The 25,519-nt window shown below is 40.9% G+C and overlaps 3 protein-coding genes and 1 long non-coding RNA gene across 4 annotated transcripts in view; all 4 read right to left on the bottom strand.

Annotated features, from left to right (window-relative positions):
• The window catches only part of LOC113399272 (uncharacterized), a 40,955-nt gene extending 16,887 nt beyond the window's left edge, over positions 1 to 24,068 (bottom strand). Inside the window, exons 1-21 of the mRNA XM_064219586.1 lie at positions 23,793 to 24,068; positions 22,572 to 23,016; positions 21,955 to 22,139; positions 19,448 to 19,623; positions 18,248 to 18,420; positions 17,668 to 17,824; positions 15,663 to 15,828; positions 14,877 to 15,049; positions 13,944 to 14,094; positions 13,284 to 13,433; positions 12,403 to 12,573; positions 11,295 to 11,490; positions 10,349 to 10,538; positions 9,835 to 9,945; positions 8,987 to 9,152; positions 8,071 to 8,203; positions 7,091 to 7,292; positions 5,244 to 5,390; positions 3,168 to 3,208; positions 1,852 to 1,925; positions 350 to 525 (exon numbers count right to left, since the gene is read on the bottom strand). Coding sequence (XP_064075656.1) covers positions 350 to 525; positions 1,852 to 1,925; positions 3,168 to 3,208; positions 5,244 to 5,390; positions 7,091 to 7,292; positions 8,071 to 8,203; positions 8,987 to 9,152; positions 9,835 to 9,945; positions 10,349 to 10,538; positions 11,295 to 11,490; positions 12,403 to 12,573; positions 13,284 to 13,433; positions 13,944 to 14,094; positions 14,877 to 15,049; positions 15,663 to 15,828; positions 17,668 to 17,824; positions 18,248 to 18,420; positions 19,448 to 19,623; positions 21,955 to 22,139; positions 22,572 to 23,016; positions 23,793 to 24,068 — 3,659 coding nt within the window. The remainder of the gene's footprint in view (positions 1 to 349; positions 526 to 1,851; positions 1,926 to 3,167; positions 3,209 to 5,243; positions 5,391 to 7,090; positions 7,293 to 8,070; positions 8,204 to 8,986; positions 9,153 to 9,834; positions 9,946 to 10,348; positions 10,539 to 11,294; positions 11,491 to 12,402; positions 12,574 to 13,283; positions 13,434 to 13,943; positions 14,095 to 14,876; positions 15,050 to 15,662; positions 15,829 to 17,667; positions 17,825 to 18,247; positions 18,421 to 19,447; positions 19,624 to 21,954; positions 22,140 to 22,571; positions 23,017 to 23,792) is intronic.
• LOC113400639 (grpE protein homolog, mitochondrial) overlaps positions 5,996 to 25,519 on the bottom strand; it is a 275,541-nt gene continuing 256,017 nt past the window's right edge. The window contains exon 7 of the mRNA XM_064219855.1: positions 5,996 to 6,005. The gene's annotated coding sequence lies outside the window, so the exon portion shown is untranslated. The remainder of the gene's footprint in view (positions 6,006 to 25,519) is intronic.
• On the bottom strand, positions 24,080 to 25,152 carry LOC135194424 (uncharacterized). Its single transcript, XR_010309768.1, has 3 exons — positions 25,121 to 25,152; positions 24,778 to 24,913; positions 24,080 to 24,307 (listed from the first exon to the last, which is right to left on the bottom strand). It is a non-coding gene; the product is annotated as an uncharacterized LOC135194424 (long non-coding RNA).
• The window catches only part of LOC135194276 (uncharacterized), a 19,165-nt gene continuing 18,970 nt past the window's right edge, over positions 25,325 to 25,519 (bottom strand). The window contains exon 10 of the mRNA XM_064219585.1: positions 25,325 to 25,329. Coding sequence (XP_064075655.1) covers positions 25,325 to 25,329 — 5 coding nt within the window. The remainder of the gene's footprint in view (positions 25,330 to 25,519) is intronic.

Below are 25,519 nucleotides of genomic sequence, written 5' to 3'. Positions count from 1 at the left end.
ATCGAGGAACGAGAACCGCCATTTGCTAATACGATCAAGAACTATGCCTCGGTGTTGCTAGTTAATAAATTCTCGATATCGAAATGTCAAGTGGACAATTGGATGGAATCGATTTCGCGAAACGATTCATTCATTAGTTATTACCGATTTTATTCCGTAAAATAAGATATCGAGAAGTCCGTTAACGGGTTTATTTGAGCACCGAGTAATGGAGGGAGAGCGATCTGAGCCCGAACGTGCGGACGACGCGACATATATATATGAATAAAGTTTGTTATCCGGCTACAAAGGATCAATAATTCCTTTGCTTTAAGAAATAAACTACAACGTTACGACTAATGCGCAGTACCCGTCGCAGCCCCAGAGCCGCCCCGCGCGCGCCACGGCCGCCCCCCAGGGAGCGGCGCCCCCCAGCCACGGCACCACACCGGCGCCCAGCGTCGCCGCGAAATCGAACCCTGGACGCTTCGTCTGGTTCACTTTTATCACCTGGATGATGAGCGATGTTGCAGCGTTGATATTCCTCTATAACAATTTGTATGTTCATGTTACGGACAGACTGGTTGTTATTCGTATCAAATCAAGATAGACTATATCCGAGTAGGCTCTTTAAGCACTTTTTAATCGTTATTTAACAGCTACCGAGACCAACATTAGATACATCATGTTAATTCAATATAATTATATATATACATACATAATATCCTGTTTGAAAAACCCGAGATGGCCCAGGGGTTAGAACGCGTGCATCTTAAACGATGATTTCGGGTTCAAACCCAGGCAGGCACCACTGATTTTACATGCGCTTAATTTGTTTATAATCCATCTCGTGCTCGGCGGTGAAGGAAAACATCGCGAGGAAACCTGCACGTGTCTAATTTCAACGAAATCCTGCCACATGTGTATCCCACCAACCGGCATTGAAGCAGCGTGGTCGAATATGCTCAAACCTTCTCCTCAACGGGAGATCAGGCCTTTGCCCAGCAGTGGGAAATTTACAGGCTGATTATGTATATCCTGTTTGAAAGTCAACAAGTATCAGCTCCACGCTTTTTTATAAACAAAGATCTCCCTTGCAGCCATAAAGTAGAAATATAGAATAATTCTTTCTTAGCGAGTACATCATACGGCAACCCATTGCTTAAAATTTCAGCTTCCTAGAATAGTTTTGGGTGTGCGTTAATAGTCAGACAGTACAAACGATTATTTAACATATATTAACAGCCTGTAAATTTCCCACTGCTGGGCTAGAGCCTCATCTTCCTTTGAGGAGAATGTTTAGAGCAGATTCCACCACGCTGCACCAATGTGGGTTGGTGGATACACATGTGGCAGAATTTCGTTTAAAATTAGGCACATACAGGTTTCCTCACGACGTTTTCCTTTACCGAGCACGAGATGAATTATAACCACAAATTAAGCACACGAAAAGCTTGCCTGGGTTTGAACCCGCAATCATCGGATAAGATGTACGCGTTCTAACCACTGGGCCATCTCGGCTCTTGATAATTTAATATACAAAATTAGCTGTCACGGCAACGTTAGAGTTTTTCATCAGGTTTTAGGTATAAAACAGTAACCTACGTCGTTTGTTGGCTTTCAAGCATACTTCATACAAAGTTTCATCAAATTCGGTTCATCAGTCTGATTGTGAAAGCGTAACAAAACTACTTTCCTATTTATAATATTAGTATTGATACGTTATTTTTTATATTTCTTAATAAAGTTATTTAGCGACGATCACTGATTGTGTCTATGGTCTAATATGGCTGGCCGCCCTTTGGCACTGTGTTCAAATCTCGAGGACCTCTCAAACGCGAGGCACTATACCGACGAGATCGAGTTTATTACCTGTGAAAACTTTAACAGCGAATCTAAGATATCATCCAGAGACATCTGCACGTTGACTCCTTCGGACGAATTTTCTGAAATGAAAATTATTGTACATTAGAATCAATATTGTCCGTCGTAGAAACGTCGTCTCATTGAGAACACCCAGTTACATACGAAAACATTCACTGACACGTTTAAGACTATATATTTAACGGAGGTAAATATACAGTCTCTAAAACTCGTTATGAGATTCGTAATTAGACGGATGAGACGTCGTAGCAAACACAAATAATATTTTACTCTTTTAAAATCGTTTAATCTCTTTTCATATTTCTTTGATCATTTCTTTATTTTTCAACGACGGATGTGAACCCGTGACCGACGCCCGTCCAGTCGCAGCCGCTGCGTCTACTTCACGCGTAGACATTCTTTTAAGCGTCAGACAAAGCAATAGATGGCAGCTGCGACATATTAATATGCAAAGTCTGGAGAATGGACGAAGAATATTTTCAATGAAATTTTTATTTAATTTTATTTAACAATTATATTGACTGTCCGGAATTTTTAATCAAAATTTTACTTAAACGTCTCTCACGTTCCCGTAGTACGAGTCGTTTCTTTTATACGAGATTATATAGAACGCGAGTAGGAAAAAAAAACCATCATATCGAGACCATCACTGTCATACAGCACCGTCAGCGTTAAAGTGGAACATTTAGACATACGTCACGATAGTCGCCCTCAGTTCAATTTATAATACATAATCAGCCTGTAAATTTCCCACTGCTGGGCTAAGGCCTCCTCTCCCGTTGAGGAGAAGGTATGGAGCATATTCCACCACGCTGCTCCAATGCGGGTTGGTGGAATACACATGTGGCGGAATTTCGTTGAAATTAGACACATGCAGGTTTCCTCGCGATGTTTTCCTTCACCGCCGAGCACGAGATGAATTATAAACACAAATTAAGCACATGAAAATTCAGTGGTGCCTGCCTGGGTTCGAACCCGAAATCATCGGTTAAGCTGCACGCGTTCTAACCACTGGGCCATCTCGGCTCATTTATAAATAAATAAATAAATTCATAGATTCAAAGCACGGCGAGACGCGACCCGTAAGCAGCAGGACTTTTGCCTCGATAATTTTGAAATGTAATTATTATTTTATTTCTGATGTGATATTGTATCTACTGTTGCTTGTCCTAACGACAATACGATAAAATATAAGATTATGTTTAGACGCCAGAGACGTCTGAGGTCTGCCAAAACATGTCATGACGTCACTAGTGACGTCACGATTACCGGTTATCAGAGTACAGTCGATAAACAAGCCCCACCTTCTCCCTTGGAAATGTTCGACGCCGGTATCGTAGTTGCTCTGAAAATAAAATAAATCTATCAAAAGTTATCAAACAATGTTTATATAGCGGGGGGTGTTTCAGAAAAGACCATCCTAGAGCACAGCCTTAAAACATCTATACATAAACGCGACATCAGAGTCGCCGAGGCTGTGCTCTCTCTGATCGAGCACGGAGCAGGGCCCGCTAGATTGTAGTAACTAGGATTAAAAAAAAAAAAAATCACCTAATACAGTATTATTATATATTATCATATATTATTTATTATGGACTATTTATATATTATTTTAAATTGAAAAATAAATAAAAATGTCAGTGTGGGCCACGTCTTCCATGAAGACGACAAGCTCGAAGTCCAGCGAAGATCTGCTGATGTTCAGTAAAAATATAAAATAACGCCAAAATTTATAAAAATAAAATGTAAAAAAAGGCACGGGCAACTGTGAGCCCGTGGATGTTGTAAAGTAAATAAAATAAAAAAAAAAAAATGTTTATATAGCTGATTCCAATCGAAGTAGGAAAAAAGATAGAACTTATCTAATTAAATAGGTAAGTAACGTATTTCATGCGATTTTCTAATACTGCGCACTACATAATATAACATAATCAGCCTGTAAATTTCCCACTGCTGGGCTAAGGCCTCCTCTCCCGTTGAGGAGAAGGTATGGAGCATATTCCACCACGCTGCTCCAATGCGGGTTGGTGGAATACACATGTGGCGGAATTTCGTTGAAATTAGACACGTGCAGGTCTCCTCACGATGTTTTCCTTCACCGCCGAGCACGAGATGGATTATAAACAAATTAAGCACATGTAAATTCAGTGGTGCCTGCCTGGGTTCGAACCCGAAATCATCGGTTAAGATGCACGCGTTCTAACCACTGGGCCATCTCGGCTCTTGTGTACTACTAAGAGTTTATGATTAATATATATTTATTCGTAATACAACAGTATTGCACTTAACTACTTGTATCTTTAATTTTACTTCCAAAATTCCGAAAACAGTTTCGTCGACGTTCAAAGCGCCATTTTTTCGCAAATCCATAGTGAATATCACAGACTAATCGAGCTCTCAATTTGCTGTCAAATGTTGTTTATTTGGCTTTTCTCCTGTCATGATTGGATTAGAGTATATATGTAACCGTAGGATTACAAACATCGTTAGATTACAATCTATCTCGTCAGATCGTAAGCTGTCGAAATATTGTGAACCGTGAAATATGATTGCAATTTAACGCATTATTTTTCGCTCTATGTAATATTTCGACAGATTACAATCTGTCTCGTCAGATTGTAATCTAACGATTTTTGTAATCTTACGCTTGCATTTATATGTCATCCCATCGGATTATGAGAGCGAAGACAGAGACATGAGAACATGAGAACATGTCCTGCGTAGTTGACTGGTCTCCCTTGAGATGAGCAACAAGGAAAACACCATTTAAATGAAATATTTGACAACATCACATACATCACTCCGATCCCAACGTGAGCAGCTAAAGCGCTCGTGTCGCGGAGGCAGCCGTAGCGCCGGCCCCGCAGGCCCCGGACGCGAGACGACGTAGGAAACTAACGAACTTTTTCTACATCGACCCCGGGACCTCGGAGCGGCGTGCCATGAAAACCGGTGTACACACTGCTCGACCACAACAGGCCGTCATTTAAGTTCCATCGTTGGTTTATGAAATCCACATATACAAAAGCGAAATACCGCTCGCTGATTAATCACGAAATCTCAGAAACTACAACACGTACAAACTTGAAATTCGCCAGCTAGGTTCCGTATAGGGTGTACGCATCCGCTAAGAATCCGGATTTTACGAAACCACCACCACCACCATACGGGGTAAAACGGGGGTCGGAAGTTGGTGTTTTATAATTATTATTTTTTTATTTTAGTTCGTAGCTTAATATATTTCTTATTTATAGTTTATATATCTCACAGTCACAATAACACTAAATACAAAGCTACCGTCAGCACGAGAAGATATTGAACAGTTTCAAAAGCTCATCCCAAAGTCAAGTCTTAAGTCCACAGACCACGTCATAACTCACCCAGTTCGAATCGGTTCATCCCTCAGCTTCGTATTCTTCAACGTATCATCCCTCAATATTTGGAAGAACATATCCAAGATGGCCGCTGGATCGATGTCGACATCCGTCCGCGCCGGCAACACGGCCAGGTAAAAACTCTCGCAGAACCTAGAAAAGAAACACAGTTGGTAACAGACTTTTGTCAAAGATGTACGATATTCACGTCACACATTTCCTATACCGAACTCCAATACTCAATAACTGTTTCCGGGTTTGAAGACATAACGGCAATATAAAATCTCAGTTCCCAACGTTGGTGGCGCATCGGCGACGTGAGGATAGTCAATATTTCTTACATTACCAACGTTGGTGCCAACTGCCAAGCAATTGTCGAAGATCTGACACCGGTGAACCCACCCAATAGTGCAAAGATAATGTAATTCACGTTTGCCTCAATAGTTTAAATTGAACGGAGGTGAGACTGCGAATCACAGCTTAGCTTAGCATTCATATAATAATATGACGATCATATGGGCCACCGGCCTGTTAGTGGTCACCGCCGCCCATAGACAATGGCGCTCTAAGAAATATTAATCATTCCTTACATCACCAATGCGCCAACCTTGGAAACTAAGACGTTACGTCCCTCGTGCCTGCAGTTAAGCTGGCTCACTCACCCTTCAATCCGGGACACGACGATACTGAGTACCGTTGTTTGAGACCTACCCAGAGGGGCTTGCACAAAGCCCTACCACCAAGTGAAATATAAGCTTATTTATTCTGGTATAAATATTACGTACATTCGTTTAGTAGCTTGTGTCGTTAAACATTACAAACCTTCAACTAATTCATTATAAATAAATAAATAAATAAATATTGGACAACATCACATACATTACTCTGATCCCAATGTAAGTAGCTAAAGCACTCGTGTTATGGAAATCAGAAGTAACGACGGTACCACAAACACCCAGACCCGAGACAACATAGAACACTAATGAACTTTTTCTACATCGACTCCTGGACCTCGGAGTGGCGTACCCATGAAAACCGGTGTACACACTACTCGACCACGGAGGTCGTCAAAACATTGGTACAGTTATTAAAACGGAATCATGATCAACATATTCTCTATTCAAGTAACATAGAAGCACTTTTGAATCGTCACGTCACCGTAGAGCTCCTGCGTAGCTCCGGTTCGGGGAGTAGATTCTACCGAGAGGAACCAGCAAGAGACTCAGTAGATACTCTTTCCTACCACTTCAATTACAGAGTTCAGGACCGTCGGTCAGCCAAGTGAAACGAAAGTATTCGCATAAGTTCGTTCGCCGACTTCATTTATTTGTTAAGTTTTATGTAATTCATATATAAAAATACTTGATTGATGATCATTGCGGGTTCGAACCCAGGCAGGCACCAGCGAATTTTCACGTGCTCAAATCGTGTTTATAATTCATCTCGTGCTCGGCGGTGAAGGAGAACATCGCGAGGAAAGCATGTGTCTAGTTTCAACGAGATTCTGCCACATGTGTATTCCGCCAACCCATATCGGAGCAGCGAGCCGGAATATGCTCCAAACCTCAAAGGGAGCCTTTAGCCCAGCAGTGGGACATTTACAGGCTGCTAATGCTAATGCATGACACATGCATGCGGTCACCTGCACGGAGTGTATCAGTAGAGCACAATTAGATACTAACACATCCTGTCTAGGAATTAAAAACAAAGTCCACGCATTTTTATCTTAAACGTAAACTTGTATTGAGCGATATGCTTCATTTATAAATGTTAAAAACAGCCGTGGAATCTCATTACAGAAACGGACACGGTGCCCCGGGACGGTTAAGGTTGTATTGACATTGCGAACTCACCTAACGGCCAGATCTTTATCAAGTAGCTCCCCGACCCCCTCCCTGACACTCCTCCTTATTTCCTCGTTCCCCTCCATCACGCCTCGCGCTAGACCCTCCAGCAGAGCCCGAGTGTAGCCGTCCTTTTCGCTCAATATTAGCGAGTTCGATGCCCGAGCGGGTCTCTTTGACGGCGGTTCTGATGTGTCGGGCGACGACAGTACTGAAATCGATGATCAAACTTTATCATTAACCGCGATCCAGACGTAAGCAAACTGTTTGTCTATCCGTGACATCGTACCTTCTAAACGGATTAGACGGTTTGAGATATGTATTTATTCGAAAGTCAACTTGATCGATATCATTCGTAGCCATGTCTACAGAAGATCTCTTGAACTGCTATTGGTTCTCCTCTATTTCAAGTTGTTACAGAAACTAGCGGTCGGATCGTTTTAAAATTATGTATCCTGTGACTTCAATGACATTACAGTATCATGGTAGCCTTAGTTCTGCAGTATCATTTACAATCAGCGGAATACCCAACAGCAGGTGCATCGTATTTGAGCTCATCGAAATGATCTTAATCGTATAGATTATATAAGAGCCGAGATGGCCCAGTGGTTAGAACGCGTGCAGCTTAACCGATGATTTCGGGTTCGAACCCAGGCAGGCACCACTGAATTTTCATGCGCTTAATTTGTGTTTATAATTCATCTCGTGCTCAGTTAAGGAAAACATCGTGAGGAAACCTGCATGTGTCTAATTTCAACGAAATTCTGCCACATGTGCATTCCACCAACCCGCATTCGAGCAGCGTAGTGGAATATGCTCGAAAACCTTCTCCTCAAAGTGAGAGGAGGCCTTAGCCCAGCAGTGGGAAATTTACAGGCTGCCAATGTATAGATTGTACATTGTTCAATAGATCTTTCAGAGCCGAGCCATAGAGCATAGTTCGCGGGCGACTCTCTACGAATAATACTAACTTGGTGAGTTCAACTTACGTTCCAAAGCTTTGACGAGAATCTCAAAGGCGACCCGACGGAGCCTCGCGGTCAAGTGACGACTCGCGTCGGCCACTTGCAGCACGTAGTACCGCCTGCGGTGCTCGTCCATGAGGTGAAGACCATTCCTCACCTGGCATCAAAGCGTCATATGTTTAACAGTCATATTGAGGTCCTTTTAAACTTTAATACAATCGTGTAAAATGACAGTTCCAACGTTTTTGGAACCTTTTTTGCTATCGCTAGAAAAAACGCATTACGCGTTTCCCCTACATGAAGCGGGGGGGGGGGGGGATTCGCTGTTACGCAGGACATCTAGCGCGCCCTAGTATACTGGAATACCAGCAATCCTTAAAACACTAGGTAGGTTTGAAGGATTGCTGGTATACGTTGCCAAAATTTGTCAAGTTTTTCTGTCGAAAAATTCTCAGTCAGCCCAGAGTCTGCAAGTTAGAAATGTACAAATTTCAATCCCTTAAGTCGGACTCATTCTGGTCGCGTCGAATTTGTGTTCGTATCCTCAAAATCAAAATATACTTTACTCAAATAGGCTTTTACGAGCACTTTTGAATCGTCATTTAACAAACTATATTAAGCGAAGCTACCGCCGGTTCGGATGGAGATTCTACCGAGAAGAACCGGCAAGTAACTCAGTACTTACTCCAAGTAAATCGTGTTAGTTAAATACAATTACATATATATATATAATATCCCGTCTGGAAGTCAACGAGTATTAGCTCCACGCTTTCTTGTCGTCAATACAATCTTGTATCGAATAATTTGTCTTCTTTACCAAATGACTTGAATCTATGAAACGGCAAAGTTAAAAATATCTTTCGGAATTTTATTATAGAAACGGATACCTCGCCCCAAAGTGCTCGTAAGTCATGATCAAAGAAAGAATATTACTACTTACCAATTTCAATCCTTCGATCGTGTTTAGGTTCTCCCCCAGGCCCGCCGTCTCGAACATCGACACCACGTGTTCCGTCCGTCTGACCGTCAGCACGTACGTCGATAACACCTCGAGACATTTCGACTTCTCGCGACCTAAGATTTTTGGCGTTAAATCTGTTATTGATCTGAAATAGAGAACAAATAAACTTAATCACATTTACGATCAACAGACATAACTTATATGAGAGCACGAAAAACTGGCCAAGCGCGAGTCGAACTCGCGCTCGAAGGGATCCGTATATTATATATAGAAACGGCAAAAATCACGTATAGTATACGGGAGCCTCTTAAATATTTATTTTATTGTTTTTCTATTATACGAATCATCAACGTCATCTGTGAAAATTTCAACTGTCTTACTACCAAGGTTCATGAGATACAGCCCGGTGACAGACGGATAGATAGACGGACGAACGGACGACGGGGTCTTAGCAGCCTGTCAAATATATACGTAAAAGTGTAACTACTGAGCTTCTCGCCAGTTCCTCCCGGTAAATTATCTGTGCTCTTATGAACAAACTCGAATGAAGAATATTTCGACTCGACGTCACGTACTGTGTTTTTTCAGTGTTATATAAAACTTTCTGCGAACGAATTCCTCTGTACAATGTTTTCTAAACACATTATGTTCATTGGGTTAATGTGATTTTATAAATATTTAAATCTACCTTTCGTTTAGGTTAAAATAAATTGGTCCTTCGAGCCGGATACAGTGTAATGACTATTATATGTGAACGAGTGGATAATATCTGCCCAGAAAACCCGCTAATAGAAATATTTCGATAGAACATTAGAAGAAGAACTCACCGGAAGTTGCTTTCGTCACAGCAATCAGGATATCCCTTCTGAACGTAATACAGACACTTTATGTATTCAGCTACGTCGCTTTTGCGCAATTTCTCCAAAACTTTCAAATACCTTAAAAAAAGTGTTTTATTTTTTAAATATATTAATCTAACTTATGAGCCGAGATGGCCCAGTGGTTAGAACGCGTGCATCTTAACCGATGATTTCGGGTTCAAACCCAGGCAGGCACCACTGAATTTTCATGTGCTTAATGTGTTTATAATTCATCTCGTGCTCGGCGGTGAAGGAAAACATCGCGACGAAACCTGCACGTGTCTAATTTCAACGAAATTCTGCCACGTGTGTATTCCACCAACCCGCATTGGAGCAGCTTGGTGGAATATGCTCCATACCTTCTCCTCAACGGGAGAGGAGGCCTTAGCCCAGCAGTGGGAAATTTACAGGCTGATTATTATTATGTAATCTAACTTAGTCATCTTCAATACACTGTCTACCCTCACCGTCGTTGTCGTACCGTTTAATGTAGAGGTCCCTCTTATCGTCGACGGCTAGAGCCAGGCCGAAGAGCTCGAAGGTCTCAATCGTACACCTCTTCGATTCCATCGCCTCCATCAGAGCTGGTATTAGCTGGGGTATCTGGACGCCACACTTTGTAATACGTTTCAGTATCTGTAGGCAATGTTTCACCGTGTCTGCTTTTGGATCTAAAACACCATAAAATTTGTATTAGCAAAAATGAGTATTACCATTTTTCGGTAAGTAAAGGTAAACGCACTCATCACATATTCTGCCAAACAACAATGCTTGGTATTGTTGTGTTCTGGTTTGAAGGGTGAGCGAGCCGGTGCTACGTGCGCACGCTACATGCATTGGCGATGAAAGGAATCATTAATATTTATTATAGTTCCACTGGCTATAGGCGATGGTGGCCACTTACCAATGTACCATCAAGTAACAGTAACTATAAATGCGAAAAATGGCTACCAGAGGATCATCAGAATGATTTTAAGTTCGAGCCAATGATACACCCCGAGAGATAGAACCGGTACCGCTGGATATTTAGTGGGTAAATATTTTTTTATAACTGCGCCAGCATTAGATAGATAGTCTCCATAGGAAGTCAGACGTCAGAGTAGACAGAGAAGTCAGAGAAGACAGACTCTCCTTTAGGACCGTTTGCAAAAAAAAAATCATCCAAATATTTTGTACATATATTTATCCACGCAACGTATACCAAGAGAACTCTCAGTCGGCACGAGGAATTATTAACTTAAACGACTTATGCAGCAACATATTCTTAAATTATAAACCCTTACCTTCGTCGGGGAATACCAAGATACCGCTCTTGATACAAACGGAGCAAAAGTCCAAGCAGAAACAAAAGATAAATACGGCGAGGGAATTTAATTTATTCCACGTGTTATTAAAGTTAACAAGACACATTAAAATAAATAACGTACCAATGAAATACTTTTCGAACGACGTCCAATTCGGTCGAGCATCTTTCCAAATGTCAAACAGTTTGACCAACTTGTCGACCAACATCCAAAACACGTTGGGTCTATGTCTGTTGTTTATGGCCGTGTTTATAATGCACTCTATGGTCATGTCGGCGTGTTCGCTTGCATTTACACGCCATAATATTAACGTATCCAGCTGAAATTATTAATTATGCTTTGAGTTTAACTTTAAGCAGTGGTTACCGGCCTTATTTATAAAAATAATGGCCAAGTTAAAAATAACTATGGACTCTTATTATTTTTGAAACGAATACAGTTCCTCAAAAAGGACGACAAGTCAGAAACTATGTGTATATCTATATTATGATCACACATAATAATGTTGTAAATGTCAGTTTACCCACTTCTATTAATAATAATAATAAATATTTGACAACATCACACACATAACTCTGATCCCAATGTGAGCAGCTAAAGCACTCGTGTTATGGAAAATCAGACGTAACGACGGTACCACAAACACCCGGACCCGAGACAACATAGAAAACTAATCAACTTTTTCTACATCGAGTCGGCCGAGAATCGAACCCGGGACCTCGGAGTGGCGTACCCATGAAAACCGGTGTACACACTACTCGACCACGGAGGTCGTCGAACGGTCGTCAACAATAACATTCCCGAGTGAGTCTCGAGCTCCAAGATCGATAGTGTTACGGTAAAGTGAGCATCTAGTGTTTCAGACGACCCCCCATAACGATAAGCAGTAAGTAGCAGAGCTCACGATGTCGACGTGCAGAGCGTTGAGGCGGCCGCGCGCGGAGCGGGCGAGCAGCGCGAGCAGCGCGCGCTGCAGCGCCGGCGCGCGCGCCCGCAGCCGCTCGCTGCTGTTGGCCACCGCCTGGAAACGGGCGCTCCGTGTGACGAACGGACCGCGCGTTAGCCTGATATCAGTCAGGCCACGCGACGCGTCCACGATTCCAGATCGGAGTAGCGCGGTGGAATGAGCTAACCTTCTCTGACGGAGTACAGCTCCTAGCCCAGCAGAGGCACAGAAAACGAGTACGGAAATTTTTGAGATTGGATTAAAAAAATCTGTTACGTGTATTACCTGCGCCAGGAGCCAAGCGACGCGAGGGGGGCCCTCGGTCAGTGCTCGCTCCAGTCCCCCCCACACCTCGATCCCCCGGCTCCCAACGGCCGAGAGCAACGTGCTGAGCGTTGCTGAACATGGGTGGCGGTTGAGGGGGTTGTCCGATACCTCTAACTCTTGGGGCCCCATCTGGAAGGATAAAGAATCACGATTATCGCCTTAAATCATAGTCATACATTCGACGCTAGACGAGAAAGTTCATACGAACGATTTGTTCATACCGGGAACAGAACTAAAGTTCGCTGAAGCGATGAATTTTCGTTATGTCATCTCGCGACCAAAACGTCGTAAGCGCTAGGAATTTTATTGCACTTACGCCTTTCTTTATTTTTTCTATTGTCATATTACAATATTATTAGCTAGGTATTAAATCACTTGAACAACAAATAATTAAGTCCAGGTTCATACTTTGATATTTCGAATTATACGCGCCGCTCCGTATGCGTCCACGCGGAATGAATGTCAAAGTCAAACTTATGTCAAGTGAACAGTGTGCAGTTCAGTTCAAGCGAGCAGAGTTATTGTTCGGAACACCATATATCGTGCGTAGTACATATATATATATATATATATATATATATATATCTAATATATATATCACTAATATCAATAATATATATTTCATATATATATATATATATATATATATATATATTGATATATATATACAATAATATATATATCAATATATATATATATATATATATATATGTGATGAAAACGTTCACGTGTTCACACACGGTGTTTCCGAGTCCCTTAATACAGACGCAGTATTTCACAAATTAAAATGCTTGTTTCGTGCCTTGCGTTTTAAACTGTTATAAAAAAAAATTGTCTACCTCATCATGTTCCTCCAGCAAGTCGTACGCGAGCGGGTTCTCAGACAGCGTGCGCGTGAACATGCGCGTACGTGTGCGCACTTCGCTAAGGGTGCGCGTGCGCAGCTCACTGAGCGAAGCAGGCACGGTCTGGCGGGTAACGCGCTGTCTCTGTAAACAAATGGTTCAATTATGAGAGATTCGGTCCGTATACGACTGATCAAATGTTTCTCGTCAATCGACGCGTAAAATCGAGACAAGCAAGCGCTATACTCTAACATGCTTTTAATAATAACAACCTTAATAACTTGTATTATGCATGTGACAGACATGCGATTTCAAATCTGTCCTTTTAAAGCTCTAATTACTTAAGCACGAGCCGAAATGGCCCAGTGCTCAGAACTTAACCGATAATTGCCGGTTCAAATGCAGGCGAGCACGACCCAATTTCATGTAGTTAATCTGTGGTTATAATTTATCTCGTGATCGATGAAAGGAAACATCGTCTTCAAGAAACATACATGTGTCTAATTTCAATGAAGTTCTGCCACCAACCCGCGTTGCTGGAATAAGCTCCAAAATAATCTCCTTAAAGGGAGAGGAGGCCTTAGCTCAGCAGTAACGATTTATCAATACTTAGCATTTGGCAGATTGTGCTAAAAAAAAAATAAAACAACTCACCCACTGTTCCCTGATTGGCAGATCGATGTCCTCGTCGCCAATGAGCTTGGACCAGACGTTCTCGTCGAACACGGTCGCGTATATCTCTGGCTTCGGGTCTCTGAGGACGATCGCTGTCACCAAGCAATTGTAATTCGCACATTGAAACGACCTGTGGAAACAAAAGGTTCAAATTATTTAGCCATATTTTAAAATATGGCTGCTGGAATATGACAATCGAATCGTCTTATCCGATTATTTATTGAAGTGATAAATTGTTATGGGAGTGTAAACCGCTTCGTTACGTAACGCGTTACGGCGCCTGTCCGTCGGACTTCCCTTTCTCTGACGCATACGCATCGGTAGGCAGGCAGTATTGCCTACCGACGCTTATGACCAACCAACAAGAAACTGCCTGGAAGTCACTAAGCGTTAACTCCACGCTTTTTTGTCATCTATATAATATTGTATCGAATAATAAATTATTTAATATATTTTTTAACAAATGATATGAATTTATGAAACGGCAAGTTAAAAATATCTGCGTAGATTAATTACAGAAGTATATACCTTGCCCCAAGAAGGATTTATTGACTTTGCGGAGTCGGAAACTTGGCGTTATAAGCTTATCTTTGAGTCTCGTGAACATACAATGATTATCACTGATTCTATCAAAGTAAATATACATATTGTTCTAAATATATTGTGACGCAACTGTTAGTCCGACTTTTTTAAAGAAACCACGTAGATAGTCTCAACCTCTAAGATTGTAAAAAGACCGGAGAGCACTCTTTCGTAAATCGGGAACAGATTAAATATCGGTAGAGTTAACGCAAAGTGATATGCCATATGACAGCATACTATGCTATATAACTAATAACCAAAATACAGTAAACGAGCGCCATCAGTATCAGTTGCATAAATCTTACAAAAAATATCATCAAGAATAAATACCTGCAACTCTTCTCCATTGTCTCATCAGCGCCCTCTGGACACGAAACCTTCGTCCGGAGGGTGAAGCAGAGCTTGCAGACGGTACTGATCAAGTAGAAGGGAGTGTCACGTACGGTCTCGCTCATCTTACTGTACAGCATTGACCTTGGAGACTCTATGTTCTCTTTAGGCACCTGAAATCGGATAATTATTTAATTCATTATTAATATACACGTAAAGGTTTTAAAACACAGAGTCGTAATAATAATAAATGCGTTTTCTATCGAAAAATACTCTGCAAGAAGTCAAACTGTTATCATTAGTGGGTTCCCGCGAAATTCAAACGATCCTTTACGAATTTCGAAACCTATGACAGATTTCGTTTCGATTTAATTACATTGTAAACTGCAGGTAACTCGTCTACATTCGGCGCCAAAATTATGAAACTTCATTGATATGAAATTTTTAATGTCAAATGGTATACGTTAGTTCAGTTAGAAATTCGAGTCTGTCGATGACAACTTACTTTCATTTAGTCTACGTTCTCCATTATTTTCTTACACAGCCGGAGCACGGTGCCCTAACCGACCTTATCCCTAACCCTTTTTCCACTCTCTAAAATTAATTACTTGTAAAAACGTGACAATTTAGTAAATTGCAATCAAGAATCCCCTTTATTTTTGTGCACGTCTACGGCTGAAGCTCTTCAAAACGAGACCACGACCGATATTTACGTCCAGCGATCGTCCCGTAATCACTGGGACAAAAATATTCTTAAGCTATTAATATACGAGATTTATTTCTCACCCTTTCGAACACAACCAGGATGACCTTGAACGCCCTCACATAGTCCATCACGCATTTTTCGTACGAGTAATGATTGATTGTTGCACGCGGAGTCATCTTCAGTAACGATAACAGCTCATCGAGGATACTGGATACGAATTCCTCGCAGAGAGACGGCTTAACATACCTGTGTACGTAATACGAAAATAAGGACCACTACACTGGACTAGTGTCGCATATCGATAGTCCACTATCGATAGACTATCGATAGTCTATCGATAGTTAAGGTGTTAGCTAGTGCTGGGAGTTTTTTTCAGAAACGGTTTTAAGAACTAGTTATTTTATAAGGAACGAACAACTGTTCCTTGATTATGGGACATATAGCTTTAAAACGTACGAGACGACTCTCGGCACCGGCGGCCGTCGTTTTGGTACTGCTTCGCGAAACGTTTTCGATCCCGTGTAACTGACTAAACAATCTATTTTGATCGCCGTAAGGACTACTATTGTATGAATATTAAACCAGTTATAAGAAACTACTTTGGATTTGAAGTAACGAATATGCTACAATGAATCTTATTCCTAAAGAAATACAATACAAATTTGGTTGTAGAAGAATCAATAAAAATTACGAAACAAAAAAAAAATAGTCTTTTTCGTAGGCTTATTATTTTTTTGTTACACATTTAGTATTGACCGCTTATTAATATTATAAATCGGGTAAGCCTCAGCCGTAATAGTTGAAATTACAAATAATTTAAAAATATTTCTTAACTTTTTTTTTTTTAAATGCAAATAAGCACGGAGCACATCGGAGAATTAATCCGAATAAATTATAAAGTCGACTATTTTCAAAATTATATAATACGACTCCAGCGTTGAATATACATATTTCAGTATCGTAAGTTCTCGAACCTATGAAAACAAACCGTTTTTTTTTATAACCGTTTCAAAGAACTGTTTTGTGAATGTAAAAAACTGGTTCGTTTCGTTTTACGTAAAATCAGGAATGACCCAGCACTAGTGTTAGCGATAGTATCGATCAAAACGATAATATCGACTATCGATAGTTCTGCCGAGCCGAGATGGCCCAGTGGTTAGAACGCGTGCATCTTAACCGATGATTTCGGGTTCGAACCCAGGCAGGCACCGCTGAATTTACATGCGCTTAATTTGTTTATAATTCATCTCGTGCTCGGCGGTGAAGGAAAACATCGTGAGGAAACCTGCATGCGTCTAATTTCAACGAAATTCTGCCACATGTGTATTCCACCAACCCGCATTGGAGCAGCGTGGCGGAATATGCTCCATACCTTCTCCTCAACGGGAGAGGAGGCCTTAGCCCAGCAGTGGGAAATTTACAGGCTGATTATGTATGTTATGTTATGATAGTTCCGCAACACAGCACTGCACGTAACAGCTGAGTAATTGCTTTGTAGAGACGGCCAGTTGTTTGAACGCGTGCGAAGGCGCCACTTACTCCCGTGTTTTTGTAAATTAATTTTTCCACAGTTCTATATAAAACACTTAGCGAATCTTGCCATCGCGATGTAGATATGACTACGATTTGACAATATGCCATCCATATGTAATATACATATATAATAAATAAATAAATAACGCGTACAGGAGGCGCACTGGCATATGAGCGAATTGTAGGAAAACTGTTGCCGCCGCAGTTGGCGAGGAATATGCACGTAAGATAAGTTAGTTGTCTCTTACAAATCAGCCCCAACATCGGGACCGAGGACGTCATGTCTCCTGTGGTTGCACTGCTGCTCACCCCTCAAACTAACACAATAATACTTCTACTACTTTTTTTTTTTTTAAGAAAATATCTGATACCTGGATGGTATCGACCTCGACGGCATTGCAAAAAGCTCTACCACCAAATAAAAAATCGGTTTTTAATAAGAATTCAATCCCAATTACTTTTTATATAAAAGTACTAGTTGGTTGGTCAAAAGACAGACAGACAGAGCTACTTTTGCATATATAACATTAGTACAGATATTCTATAGTATACCTCAACAGTGGTACCATGAGTCGGTCGCAGATCCCCTCCCCGCGGCCGTGGAAGGTGCGCGAGTAAACGTACTGCAGCGTGCGGACGTCGGCCTGCGTCGCCAGCGCAGACATGCACATGTCGAACGCGTCGTCCCACCAGCCCTTCGTGTTCTCTCCTGCGAGACGACAGAAGAAGATTCGTATTTTTTTTTATATTTTGTTCAATTTTATCTATTTGGATAGCACAGTGAAATGATTGCTATTCTAACCCCAAGAGGACAAAAGCCAAATAAACAACATTTGACCTTGAACTGACGCGATATCATTGGTCGAGAGCTTAAATAATCTTTTTTTTTTATACTATAGGTGGCAAACGGGCAGGGGGCTCATCTGATAGAGAGTGACTACCGCCGCCCATGCAGGACTGCGTCCGTCCTTCTCGATAATTTCATACTTTTTAAAGTTTTTCCAAATAGAGTCGGAAGGAGCTCGAGATCCATATCCTACACGATATCTCAAAAACCACAAAGAATGAACGAAAAAGCAACCTTTATACATCTTTATATAAATCTAAGAAGAGTAAATAAGTTCTCCTCAACCTTCCGCCAGAGTAGCCGCGAGGTCCAGCAGCGGGCGCGCGGGGGGCGCGGGCGGCGCGGGCGGCGCGGGGGGCGCGGGCGGCGCGCGTGCGAGCGCGTCGAGCGCGGCGCGCAGGGCGCACGCCCCCCCCGCGCGGCGGGCGCCCGCGGGCGGCAGGTGGGGGCCCAGCGCGCTGCGTACGCTTTGCGAGCGAAACGGTCAAAATACAGATTATACGTAAATAAATACTATTTTAATCATTCGGTACTCGACGAGAGACAGAGTTGGAACGATCTGCGCGACCATCGCCAACGAACACGCGAGACGAGACGTTGTCACTTGTTTGTTCTTGAGTGCAGTAAAAGCCCCCCCTTTGAACGAATCGATGTCCCTATTTACCCCTCCGATTGAGTTTAAAGCTTGTGCTAGGAGCGGGGACGACGATAGCCCCTATTGAAGTTTACTCGACCAGCAGATCTTCGCTAGGGTTGGAACTCGCCGTTGTTCTCGAATGACGTAGCCCGCACTGACTTATATATATTTTTTATTTCATTAAATTATTGTAATCTTTTGATATTTCTGGTGTACGATTACTGAATCGATCAATACAGTGATCAGACGATATTAAATACGTTTTATTTTGTGAATATCTCCATAGTACGCTCACATAGTCTTCCGAATGTCGGATCAATCCCCGAACCGAACTTTTCGGCATCCTGCTCCTCCGACGTATATATTAGGCATAGATGATATCCGAATTTTGTGACATCGGTTGAGTAACGGATATTGAGATTAAATATCGATGTTGACATCCGGATTCAGATGTCGCCCCGTCTTTGTTTAACTTCACATTGTACGATATGTGAGAAGGAAATAGATGAAACGGATATATATATATATATATATATATATATATATATATATATATTCATGATACAGGTGGGTAGACTTGCAAAAAGGCCAGCTTATGGTAAACGATCACCAAAATAAAACCATTCCTTGCATCGTCAACGCGCCCTCGTCCATGGGAGCTAAGACGTTACGTCCTTTGTAGTTCCACTGACTCACTCACCCTTCAAACCGGAACACGAAAATACTGAGCACTGATAGTCGGTAAAACAACGTCTGATCAGTGGGTGGCGCCTACCCAGACGAGAAAAGCCCCACCACGGACTACAATAACATTCAAATTACACTTAACATTCATAAAATCTACATACGTTAATTCATCGTCCAGTAACATCACTAATTTAATCTTCTCGACGAGACTCCCCCCTTTCACGGCCGTGATCACCCACTGCACGGGATCAGAACTTCGTGGTAGCTTATTTGACAGATACAGCAACATCGAGTACTTCTCATCGAAGGTCGACATGGGCGCATAGATCGACCAGACCTGAAATATTTTTAACATGTATTTATAACCAGGTAGGAAAACCATCATATCGAGACCATCACTGTCATACACCACCGTCAGCGTTAAAGTGGAACATTTAGACATACGTCACGATAGTCGCCCTCAGTTCAATTTATTTATTTATTTATAAATAAATAAATTCATAGTTTCAAAGCACGGCGAGACGCGACCCGTAAGCAGCAGAACTTTTGCCTCGATAATATTGAAATGTAATTAATATTTTATTTCTGATGTGATATTGTATCTACTGTTGCTTATCCTAACGACAATACAATAAAATAACAATCAAAACTTACTATATAAAATACAAATATAATTTAAAATTATATTTGACACTAGCGACCCGCCCCGGCTTCGCACGTGTGCAGAGCTCATACCAAATATGACTACAGAATGTCAACGTTCAGTGTTTTAGCCAGTTCAAGGTCATATCGATCTATGTTAAATTGCACAATACATTTAAGGGACTTCATTGGATAAGGATTCATGCTGTATTGATCAAGCTTGCTTCGTAAATAAAACATTGTGTATATTAAAAAAAAAAATGGTTGTCTGTGGATTATCCAGAGATAAACATATAGCATCGCGTACATTTTCGTAGACCCTTTTAAGGCGCACAATACTGTAGTACATTATTTTGATCTATCTCGTAGGGTTCAGCCAGGGTTCGCAACGTAAGCGCACAAAACGTGTTCATTTACGACATCACATTATAAACCTCTAAAGTTATCAGTGTTTTTCTACCATATAGTGCGTGTATTATACATAAAAACCTTCATGAAAAACATGAAATACCTTTTCGCAGTTTTGAAAATCTAAGCTTACAGACAGACAGACAGACAACGGGAAGCGACTTTGTTTTATACTTCGATGATATTCTACCGCCAAACAGCAGTGCTGTTGTTCTATGATGATATCGATGAACTGTTTTCTATTTACCCGCACCGTGTCAATATTGAAATAATTGTTGGTTTTTCTTTTCTCATATAAGCGTTGTCGTGGGCTTCGTGCCCGTCTGGATTGGTACCACCAACTATACCACTGATTTGGGGTCACCATTTAATACTGTATACGTAAGATACTTGCGTTGCGTGCAGTGTGGTTAGTGTGAGTCCGCACAACAGGCTATTTGACTGGTTTTTTAAATCCATTTTATATTATTTAGCAGAGGTTAAGGAACCCAGTAAAAGTTGTGTTTTTTAATTCTAGTACATATTTGCTGAAAAATATCAAATTAAAAATTCAATATTTAAATAGCGCGCGAAAACGCTACTTTGACAACATGGCGCTGCAATGGGGTCGGTGACGTCACTTGCCTGTATTGTAATCTGTGGCACATATAATCCACATACAGTAGGCAACCGAGGTTAACAATCAAGTGACGTCATCATAAACCCGACCAATCAGGAGCGTTTTGTGTCACGTGACAAACGTTTAAAAAAATGCATTAGTATTTATGGATTTTTGAATAAATCAATTATTGTTTTCAACTTTCGTTAATAAATGACCTTTTTCAAACTCATAATATATACTGATTACAATAATTGACACTTTATTTTTCGCATTGTCAAATAGCCTTTATAATTAAGATTTAAGTATGATTATTGCATTACATTGCTTTACATTAGCAGCCTGTAAATTTCCCACTGCTGGGCTAAGGCCTCCTCTCCCTTTGAGGATAAGGTTTGGAGCATATTCCACCATTCTGCTCTCATGCGAGTTGGTGGATTGACTATTGTATCCTGCCTTTTAATTCATGCCTACGTTTTAATTCATTAGGTTAATTTCAACTCGATCAAATTAATGTTTTCGATCATTAGATGTTTACTTGACTAAATGGCGTCAGCCAATCAGAGGCGTTGGCCAATCACAGCGACTGTTTCGTCATAGAAGGCGCTTTGTTTTGAGCGTTGAAGGAGGACACTTAAGGTTGAAATGTTTATTAAATTGTGTTTACATTATAGTACCTTATTGGTAAGCGTGAAATAACTAGACGCAGCAGGAATCAAGTCTGTTTAATTGAGTATCTATTACAACACTGAATAATAAAATTATGTGACATAGTATTTATAGTAGGCACAAAATACAGAAGCTTAACTAAAACACTTACTGATTGTAAAAAAAACTACCATCGGTTCGGAAATAAACACCTCGTAACCGGCGAATGTAACTCAGCGGGTTTTTTTTTTTTAATATCTAATTTTACACTAAGAAATAATATATTTTCGTTATTTGAAAGAGCCTGAAGGCGTTCGTCTCTCTCACAAATCTCTTAGTATTGATTCAGATTTTAAATAAAATTGCACTCACCGCATCAACAGGCTCCACAACTTCGACCCCCCTGTTCCTCCGCACCGCGTACGTGACAACATCGTTCAACAACGAACAACACCGTCTCATACCGGCCATCAACAACGCGTACGGTTTCGTCACCAGGTGCTTGAACGTCGCCGGCATAAAATCGCTTAAGAATTTAACGCCTGTTTTTTCATCCCCTAGAAAAATATCTATTTTAATACGCATAGGGGTTGTTTTATAACAGAGATATGCACAGACACGAGAGACATAACATCAAAGTTCCCAAGGTCGGAGATGTAAGTTATTGAATAATTAATATTTCTTGCAAAGCGAATGTGTTATAGGGAGGGGGGGGGGGAAATTTACCATCAAATGGACCATTTGCTGATCCGCCAACATAAATCATAAACGATGAATGGTTAATATTTTTTACAGCACCGTTGTCTATGGGCGGCGGTGACCACTTACCATCAGGTGGCCCATCAGCTCGTCCGCCTACCTATATCATAAAAAAAAAAAAAAAAAAAAAAAAAAAAACAATTTAAGTAGTTTAAAATACTGTTCATTCCACTTAAAAAATACACGTCAGAGCGGCAAAGTTAAAATATTCATGCAACATAAACACTCACCCTTCAAAACCGATGATATTATTTCATCGTCATTATAAAACTTCAGCGAAACGGCGACCAAGTCGTTCAAATACGCCATCTTCGATTTCAAACACCTGCCGATGTATCCCGTCGAATTCAACTTAACTATCCATCCCAACCACGACTTTATACAACGGGAGAACTCCATCAGGATCGGTCCATCGCCGTATAAGTCCGTCAATATGTTTAGAGCGTTTAGATAAATCTCGTGTTTTGCTTCGAACGAATATTTCTCTACGGATTCCGTGATATCTTTGATCGGAAACGTTTTTAGAACGAATTCTAAGCTGTTTTCAATCGTAACCCTTTCTCGATTCCCCGTTCCTTTCAACAGTGACAGACACTTCGACAGTACGATGTTTTTCGATACTATTAATTGCGGTGTCAATTTTTTAATCGCTCTTGATAGAAGATTATGCGTATTCTGTAATGTGATATATATATATATATATATATTTTAAATCTGTTGGCTTTTTTTTCTGCGCAAAGGGATCACGAATTATGCGCAAAACTGTGGGCGAACACAAACTCTAAAAAAATTTATTAAATCTAGCAAATCTCTAATGTCCTAATCCTTAAAAATAATTTTAAAAAATATATTAAATAAAATAAAATAAAGTTATGTTGTCAATCCGACAATCGGAGAATTTACTTGGTGGAAGGACTCTGTGCGAGTTCGCCTGAGTCGCCACCCACTCATCAGATATTATACTGCCCCACGGAGATACTTAATATTCTCGTGTTCCAGGTGAAGGTTCAGTGAGCCAGGTTTACCACAGACACAAAAGACATAACATCTTAGTTCCCAAGATCGGATTCGCGTTGGCGATGTAAGGAATGGTTAATATTTCTTACGGTGCTAATGTCTATGAGCTATTTTTAAAAGTTTCGATGAAGTAACTTTGACAGGTCCAACTTGAGATTTGAACCTAGGAACCTCGGTCTCCACCCTAGTCAGCTAGCCACTCAACGAACAATATTACATACATAAACATCACTACGTACGAGCAAACAGTTCAGTGTATACTAATATTATAAACACGAAATTAACTCTGTCTGTCTGTTGCTCTTTCACAGTCAAACCACAGGACCGAATTTGACGAAATTCGGAACGAACCAAGGTTTCGAGGCCTATAGGCTGTCGAGCAGCCCCAAAAACGCGGGCAAAGCTGGGGGAGAACCGGTTAGATATTTACGTACCGCAGACTCGACCTCAACTAGGACATCCATGTATTCAGCAACGAAATCAAATATCCCGTCGTCGTCATCGAAATGATCACAGAAAAACAGTTTATCCTTCAAGTTTCGAATCATTATTTTTACATCAAAATCGCATACATGTTTAAACGCCACTAAAACCGCTAAACGAACTCCGTCAACGGTCAAATAGTAATCCACGATAGATCTTAAATCGTTTTCCCTCTCGAAGATATCCTTTGCAAGCATCACCGCCATCTTGATTGACGCGTCGGCCATTTTGTTTTCCGTCGAATTCAATATTACGAACACGTTATCTGTCGCGTACTTTAGAACATCTTCATCGTACAACTCTATTTTGTCCTTGAACATATCTGTTACGATTCTGATGAGGTTTCTGTCTTGAGATTTCAACACTTTAGTGAGTATTTCCGGTAAATATTTCTTACATAACAAATTATTATCCCTTAGAAATTGTAGCAATTTTTCAATGACATCTAAGATGGCTTGTCTATTAGCTGAAAACATACTTGATTTAATAATCTCTGGGAGAGGGGGGGGGGGGTGTGGTTGTGACGTCATCGTTTCATTTTTCGATAGTATTTATCATTAATAGATGCCTTAGACGTGATACAAATTGATTTGATAAATACGAATGAAATCAAGAACAAAAATTAAACATCATCAATATTATCAATTTGGAGTAACCCCCCTTTTAACTGAAGTTTTAAAAAGTTGCGTTGGTACGTACGAGTATGTTTACTGTAATAACTATTCTTACATCTAAGCCAATATAATATGATCATTATTAATTACATTCTCAAAACACCGACACTCAATTTTAATAGTTTAACAATCATTTATATCCAACTCAAGTTTCGTACAGATTAATTGTCTTCTTATGAATAGATGTTAATGTTCTGTAAACATTTTAACGGTGTGAGTTCTTGAAGAAAAACTCTTTTAAAAAATATTCCGCAATACTTACATTTTAAATCATCGTAATAAATAACGCTTTCAACAACGCTCTGCAGAAGCAAATCATCTGCTTCGGATTTGAGAAGCGTTTCCAGCGTCTCTAGAAGAGTTTTGCGAGATCGATGCGACTTCTCCCTTATTATATACTGAGGATAAAAATATATAATATGAATACAGCTATTTAGTATGATTATTATGTATTTTCTGTTCGAACCACAACAACTGAACTAATGAACTAATTTGACCTTGAATTGACGCGATATCATCGGTCGAGAGCTCGAAAACTTCTTACGAAAAAAAAGTCTGGGTTCAGGCTCGGGACCCCTGCCTTCCAATGAAATCAAATGACTCACAGCGACCAACTCGTGCGCCGCGCCTCCCGCGCCCCCCGCGCCTCCCGCGCCCCCCGCGCCGCCCGCGCCCCCCGCGCCGCCCGCACCCCCCGCGCCCCCCGCGCCCCCCGCGCCGCCCGCCAGAGACACGAGGACTCTGATTAACGCGCTCTGGACGACTTCGTCTGTCTTCGCCGCCACTGGAAGAGTACATAGAATTATTATTCACGCTATGTAATAATTGTAGCTTCGTCAGATTCCGTCCGCGTGTAGGAGGGGGAGGGGGGGGGGGTTAGTAAGCCCCACCAGGCCAAGTGGTAGATGATAAAAAAACGTGGTGATAATACTTGTTGACTTCCAGACAGGATGTATTAAATACATATATAACTATATTTAACTAACATAATGTTGAGAGCCGAG

This window comes from Vanessa tameamea, chromosome 29 (assembly GCF_037043105.1).
Source record: "Vanessa tameamea isolate UH-Manoa-2023 chromosome 29, ilVanTame1 primary haplotype, whole genome shotgun sequence".
NCBI lineage: Eukaryota > Metazoa > Arthropoda > Insecta > Lepidoptera > Nymphalidae > Vanessa > Vanessa tameamea.
The sequence above is the reverse complement of the archived record's forward strand: the minus strand, read 5'-3'. Positions and strand labels throughout refer to the sequence as shown.